The sequence below is a fragment of the Oncorhynchus gorbuscha genome, linkage group LG25 (genome assembly GCF_021184085.1).
Source record: "Oncorhynchus gorbuscha isolate QuinsamMale2020 ecotype Even-year linkage group LG25, OgorEven_v1.0, whole genome shotgun sequence".
Taxonomy (NCBI): domain Eukaryota; kingdom Metazoa; phylum Chordata; class Actinopteri; order Salmoniformes; family Salmonidae; genus Oncorhynchus; species Oncorhynchus gorbuscha.
Window position 1 is genome coordinate 6669666 of NC_060197.1, and position 7247 is coordinate 6676912.

At 47.7% G+C, this 7247-nt stretch overlaps 1 protein-coding gene across 2 annotated transcripts in view; it reads right to left on the minus strand.

Moving 5' to 3' along the window:
* Window positions 1-2195: 2195 nt before the first annotated feature.
* LOC124014208 (transmembrane and coiled-coil domain protein 3-like) overlaps window positions 2196-7247 on the minus strand; it is a 34296-nt gene continuing 29244 nt past the window's right edge. For both annotated transcript variants that reach the window (XM_046328976.1, XM_046328975.1), the window contains exons 5-6: window positions 4420-4555; window positions 2196-4286 (exon numbers count right to left, since the gene is read on the minus strand). In XM_046328976.1, coding sequence (XP_046184932.1) covers window positions 3984-4286; window positions 4420-4555 — 439 coding nt within the window. In that variant the 3' untranslated portion in view covers window positions 2196-3983. The remainder of the gene's footprint in view (window positions 4287-4419; window positions 4556-7247) is intronic.

The following is a 7247-nucleotide window of genomic DNA, read 5'->3' on the forward strand; positions in this document are numbered from 1 at the left end:
TGTACGGAGGAAAAAGGGGGAGGTTTGCAAGCCGAAGAATGCCATTGCAACCGTGAAGCACAGGGGTGGCAGCATTATGTTCTAGGGGTACTTTGCTGCGGTAGGGACTGGTGCATGTGGCATCATGTGGAATGAAAAATATGTGGATATATTGAAGCAACATCAAGACATTGCCAGGATTGTTCCGGTTTTGGCCACTAGATGCCCCCATTGTGCTTTTTTGACCCTTTTGTTTTCCCCTGTTTCCAGATTATTATTTGCACCTGTGCCTCGTTTCCCTTGAATGTATTTAAACCCTTAGTTTTCCCTCAGTTCTTTGCTCTGTGTTTGAATGTTAGCAGCCAGCCCCAGTGATGCTGTGAACATTTGTTACTCCAGTTGGACTTTCTTGTGGTACTGTTTTTGTTCTCGTTTATTTATTTTTGATTATCTTGAGATTTACTTTTTCACTTGGAGGATTACCTCTTTCTATTGGAATTACTTTTGACGTTGTGGATTTTATTTTTGCCTGAACATTCCTTTTACTTTATTAAAACACCGTCTCAAGTACTGCTGTGTCTGCCTCATCTTCTGCCACACTATTAGTGGCTCAGTTTGCTAAGTGACTGTTTCTCACACCGGAGACCCGAGTTCGTAACCGGGTCCTGACAGACATCAGTCAGGAAGTTAAAGCTTGGTCAAATGGGTCTTCCAAATGGACAATGACCCCAAGCACACTTCCAAAGTTGTACCAAAGTTGTGGCAAAATGGCTAACAAAGTTAAGGTATTGGAGTGGCCATCACAAAGCCCTCCCTCAATCCTATAGAACATTTGTGAGCAGAACTGAAAAAGCATGAGCAAGGAGGACTACAAACCTGACTCAGTTACACCAGCTCTGTCAGGAGGAATGGGCCATTATTCACCCAACTTATTGTGGGAAGCTTGTGGAAGGCTACTCGAAACGTTAGACTGAAGTTAAACAAAAGGCAATGCTACCAAATACTAATTGAGTATGTAAACTTCTGACCCAGTGAGAATGTCATGAAATAAATCACTGTTATTCTGACACTTCACATTCTTAATAAAGTAGTGATCCTAAAACAGGGATTTTTTTACTAGGATTAAATGTCAGGAATGGTGAAAAACTGAGTTTAAATGTAAACTTCCAACTTCAACTGTATATCCACACAAACACATTTTTCTAAGTGTGTGATTTATTACTCCTGTCGACAGCACTGTATGAGCAGAGAAAAATACTTCCCTGCCCCTGTCAACAGCACCCCCAACCTAAAACATCTTCCCCGCCCTGTCAACAGCACCCCCAACCTAAAACATGTTCCCCGCCCTGTCAACAGCACCCCCAACCTAAAATATCTTCCCCGCCCGGCAACAGCACCCCCAACCTAAAATATCTTCCCCCCCTGTCAACAGCACCCCCAACCTAAAATATCTTCCCCGCCCCTGTCAACAGCACCCCCAACCTAAAACATCTTCCCCACCCCTGTCAACAGCACCCCCAACCTAAAATATCTTCCCCCTGTCAACAGCACCCCCAACCTAAAACATCTTCCCCGCCCTGTCAACAGCATCCCCAACCTAAAACATCTTCCCCCTGTCAACAGCACCCCCAACCTAAAACATCTTCCCCGCCCCTGTCAACAGCACCCCCAACCTAAAACATCTTCCCCGCCCCTGTCAACAGCACCCCCAACCTAAAACATCTTCCCCGCCCTGTCAACAGCATCCCCAACCTAAAACATCTTCCCCGCCCCTGTCAACAGCACCCCCGCCCCGGTCAACAGCACCCCCAACCTAAAACATCTTTCCCGCGCCTGTCAACAGCACCCCCGCCCCGGTCAACAGCACCCCCAACCTAAAACATCTCCACCCTGTCAACAGCACCCCCAACCTAAAACATCTTCCCCACCCCTGTCGACAGCACCCCCAACCTAAAACATCTCCCCCCGCCCCTGTCAACAGCACCCACAACCTAAAACATCTCTCCACGGCCATGAACCTACGCAGAACATATTGACAAACAGATTGAAAGGTTAGTAACGTCAACTTCTGTGCAGAGCCCTCGCTCCTTGCATCATCATCTATGGTAGATAAAGTATAATTGATGACCGGATCAAGAGATCAGTTCAGGGTAGAAATACTCTGTTGAATCTTCATAGGATAAGATGAGAAGAGCTCTATGATAAAAGACTCAAAGTTTCTAGAAAAGGAAGATTTATTTTTGTTCTCGTTTTAAAAACTGTGTTTTGGAAAACCACAACTGGATTAAAACCAACAATGTGCAATGCTACTCCGAGGGGATAACATACTGGAATCTAGACACCGGAATTATTGTCCCTGGGCTGTGAATCTGGGATATGGCTCTCTCTCCAGACACAGAGACAGGGAATAGATAGATTTGGGATAGAGCCGGAACTCTGTGTAAATATCAATGGTTCAGGACATGACATACTATATTACTCAAGGTGCCAACCAGCCACATAGAACCAACCCACATTTGGCTTTTTAAAGAGGCAGAGACCAAAGCACAGAAAATATCAGGTTTAACACAGAAGCTGCATTGAAAAGGCAATTAGGCCTGGCCCCCATCATCATCATCACAGTGATAAGTAGCTTACAGAGTGGGTGGGGCCAGAGCTGCATCGTTCACTTCCCACCCACCCCTCCCATCCCTGTCCAATCAGACGATAGCGTCAAAGGCATTTAGAATGTTCATTTTGTTCTGTTCTCATTGGAAAAAAGGCTAAAAAATATTAAACATTTCAGAGAAAACAAATAAAATGGGTTCAAATCTGTCTGAACCATTTGGTAGAAGTCAAATCCTTTGTTCAGCCCATTCTGAACAGAGCTTAATTCCTATTTCACAACAATGACATTATCATCAATATTAAAGGAGGAATCAGAAATGAGGTTTGTGTGTCAGGTCAGAGGTTACCTCCCCCCAGATCCATCTAAGACTGGCAGAGGATATCCCTCACACAGTTAGCATGTTAGCGGCTAAAGGGTCAGTCTAAGCATTTCCTTTGGGAGAGAGAACACATAACTCTTGGGGTGAATTCACCCCTTATAGACTAGACCCGTGGCAGTTCCACTGCATCTGTTAATAGACTATATAGAGTACATAAGACACCATTTATCCACAAACCCGCATACCAGTACACAGAAACAAGAGGCAGTCCTGCAGTTCATTACCATTCCTTTGTAAAAAATTAACCACTCTTCACGGACACTCAGACAAATATTACACTTTAAAAAAGAAACATTGTCCTTTGTCTCTTTTTTTTCAATTATAAAACATTTCATCACTTGACAGTACACAGGTACACACAGACAAAGCTCTCTCACATGGAGAACACCCCCACCCCCTGTACATACACTGACACACAAGTCTCATTCCTGTCAGTGTGAGTGTGGGTGAATGTGTATCATAGTGGCTTGGGGGGGTGGGAGTGAGACTGTGTGTGGATCAGAGCCAGAGGTCTTTAATACTGTCAGTGTGTTAGTGTAATTAAGGTGACGTAAGTACGACTCCGCAAAAGACAGGGAACCAATCGAGGGACCCCTTGTTTCCCCTATAAAGGTTATACGTAAAGCTTACCACCTGTATAGTGCAGTTCAATGTCCTATTGAGATTGACAACCACACAAAGACCAGTGTCCGCAATAATACTGTATGTGACTGGTCCTGCTTCCTCTGTAGCCACCATCTGATTGGTCAGTCTTGCTTTTGTAGTGGCACACTGGCACCGTTTGGAAACAATTTCCCTCAAGGAGTTCTGTCCAAACTCCAAAAGACAGAGAGGAGGAGACACGAGGGTGTTGGGGTGTAAGGCTACATTGTAAACACCGCCCCATTTCATCTATCGCTATGACAACATCACAGAGTTCCAAAGTCGCAAGCTCGGTATGGGTGGTGCCAAACCCACAGTGTGAGGGGGACAAAATCAGACTGGGTGGAGACTAGCTTAACATGGGAGGAGTCTAGCTCAGTGTGGGAGGAGCATGCGTTCCAGGGCACACTGCAGGTGCTCCCAGTTCTTCCAGATGACCACCAGTAGGGACAAGCCCATGCAGGTGAAAGCCAGGTGCATGCGGCTCCGCAGGAGGGGCGCGGTGAACTTGGCCGCCGTGGAAACGCACACCAGGATCACCGTGACGATGGCCAGCATGATGTTGATGCATTTCCCCAGCAGCACCTTGGCGTCTGTGTTCTCCACCTGTACCGTCTGCTGCTGCTGCTGCTGGAGCTCCAGCTTAGAGACACGCGTCTGACACGACTCCAGAGCCTCCTGTAAACACAGAAAAACACACGCGTTCAGTTAACATTTGACACACAGGCTTAGATAAAGTTACTGACCATATACAGCTTAGATAGATTTGCAGAGGGCATGTTTGTAGGTATGTGTGTGTGTGTGTATATACCTGGATGTCCCTAGCTCTCTCGTAGGCCTGGTAAGCCACCTTCTCCTCGATGCTGGCCAGCTCTTGCTTCAGGTTACTGGTCTCATGCTGGTGCAACTCTGTCAGGTCATTTAACTGGTCCTCTAACCGCTCAAACCTATTAGGGAGAGGGAGAAAGGGAGGGGGGATAGAGAGAGAAAGAAAGGGAGGGGGGATAGAGAGAGAAAGAAAGGGAGAGGGGATAGAGAGAGAAAGAAAGGGAGAGGGGATAGAGAGAGAAAGAAAGGGAGAGGGGATAGAGAGAGAAAGAAAGGGAGAGGGGATAGAGAGAGAAAGAAAGGGAGAGGGGATAGAGAGAGAAAGGAAAGGAGAGGGGATAGAGAGAGAAAGAAAGGGAGAGGGGATAGAGAGAGAAAGGAAAGGAGAGGGGATAGAGAGAGAAAGAAAGGAAGGGAGAGGGGATAGAGAGAGAAAGGAAGGGAGAGGGGATAGAGAGAGAAAGGAAGGGAGAGGGGATAGAGGGAGAGGGGATAGAGAAAGAAAGGAAGGGAGAGGGGATAGAGAGAAAGGAGAGGGGATAGAGAGGGGATAGAGAGAGAAATAAAGGGAGAGGGGATAGAGAGAGAAATAAAGGGAGAGGGGATAGAGAGAGAAATAAAGGGAGAGGGGATAGAGAGAGAAAGAAAGGGAGAGGGGATAGAGAGAGAGAGAAATAGAAAGGGAGAGGGGATAGAGAGAGAAAGAAAGGGAGAGGGGATAGAGAGAGAAAGAAAGGGAGAGGGGATAGAGAGAGAAAAATAAAGGGAGAGGGGATAGAGAGAGAAAGAAAGGGAGAGGGGATAGAGAGAGAAAGAAAGGGAGAGGGGATAGAGAGAGAAAGAAAGGGAGAGGGGATAGAGAGAGAAAGAAAGGGAGAAAGGGGATAGAGAGAGAAAGAAAGGGAGAGGGGATAGAGAGAGAAAGAAAGGGATAGAGAGAGAAAGAAAGGGAGAGGGGATAGAGAGAGAAAGAAAGGGAGAGGGATAGAGAGAGAAAGAAAGGAGAGGGGATAGAGAGAGAAAGAAAGGGAGAGGGGATAGAGAGAGAGAGAAAGGGAGAGGGGATAGATAGAGAGAGAGATGAGGGGGGAGAGAATGAGTCTTATTATTGAATGCACAGCTTTAAATCCAAGCCTGTGTGTCCATCTCTTCCTTCACCAATGTGTGTGTGTGTGTGTGTGTGTGTGTGTGTGTGTGTGTGTGTGTGTGTGTGTGTGTGTGTGTGTGTGTGTGTGTGTGTGTGTGTGTGTGTGTGTGTGTGTGTGTGTGTGTGTGTGTGTGTGTGTGTGTGTGTGTGTGTGTGTGTGTGTGTGTGATGGAGAAAGAGAGAGCAACTGCATGGGCCCACCTGTGTGTTAGTCTCTGTGTTGACTCGTGTTCTCTGTTTGTGGTGTGTGAAGCATTATCTACATATGCATGTTGATACATCAGCCCCAAGTTGACAGTATCAACAGCCAACAATATTAAAAACAAGATTACGATTGTGGGAAATAGTAAAGCAGGCCTAGATAATCATAAAGTGAAACCGCTAGAACGATGGTGGAGGATGTTGTTGGTGCGTCTGCATGGAGGGTGTTGTTGTTGATGCGTCTGCATGGAGGGTGTTGTTGATGCGTCTGCATGGAGGGTGTTGTTGATGCGTCTGCATGGAGGGTGTTGTTGTTGGTGCGTCTGCATGGAGGGTGTTGTTGTTGGTGCGTCTGCATGGAGGGTGTTGTTGTTGGTGCGTCTGCATGGAGGGTGTTGTTGTTGGTGCGTCTGCATGGAGGGTGTTGTTGTTGGTGCGTCTGCATGGAGGGTGTTGTTGTTGGTGCGTCTGCATGGAGGGTGTTGTTGGTGCGTCTGCATGGAGGGTGTTGTTGGTGCGTCTGCATGGAGGGTGTTGTTGGTGGTGCGTCTGCATGGAGGGTGTTGTTGGTGGTGCGTCTGCATGGAGGGTGTTGTTGTTGGTGCGTCTGCATGGAGGGTGTTGTTGTTGGTGCGTCTGCATGGAGGGTGTTGTTGTTGGTGCGTCTGCATGGAGGGTGTTGTTGTTGCGTGCGGAGGGTGTTGTTGGTGCTGCATGGAGGGTGTTGTTGTTGGTGCGTCTGCATGGAGGGTGTTGTTGTTGGTGCGTCTGCATGGAGGGTGTTGTTGTTGGTGCGTCTGCATGGAGGGTGTTGTTGTTGGTGCGTCTGCATGGAGGGTGTTGTTGTTGGTGCGTCTGCATGGAGGGTGTTGTTGTTGGTGCGTCTGCATGGAGGATGTTGTTGTTGGTGCGTCTGCATGGAGGATGTTGTTGGTGCGTCTGCATGGAGGATGTTGTTGGTGCGTCTGCATGGAGGATGTTGTTGGTGCGTCTACATGGAGGATGTTGTTGGTGCGTCTGCATGGAGGATGTTGTTGGTGCGTCTGCATGGAGGATGTTGTTGTTGGTGCGTCTGCATGGAGGATGTTGTTGTTGGTGCGTCTGCATGGAGGATGTTGTTGTTGGTGCGTCTGCATGGAGGATGTTGTTGTTGGTGCGTCTGCATGGAGGATGTTGTTGTTGGTGCGTCTGCATGGAGGATGTTGTTGTTGGTGCGTCTGCATGGAGGATGTTGTTGTTGGTGCGTCTGCATGGAGGATGTTGTTGTTGGTGCGTCTGCATGGAGGATGTTGTTGTTGGTGCGTCTGCATGGAGGGTGTTGTTGTTGGTGCGTCTGCATGGAGGGTGTTGTTGGTGCGTCTGCATGGAGGATGTTGTTGTTGGTGCGTCTGCATGGAGGATGTTGTTGTTGGTGCGTCTGCATGGAGGATGTTGTTGTTGGTGCGTCTGCATGGAGGATGTTG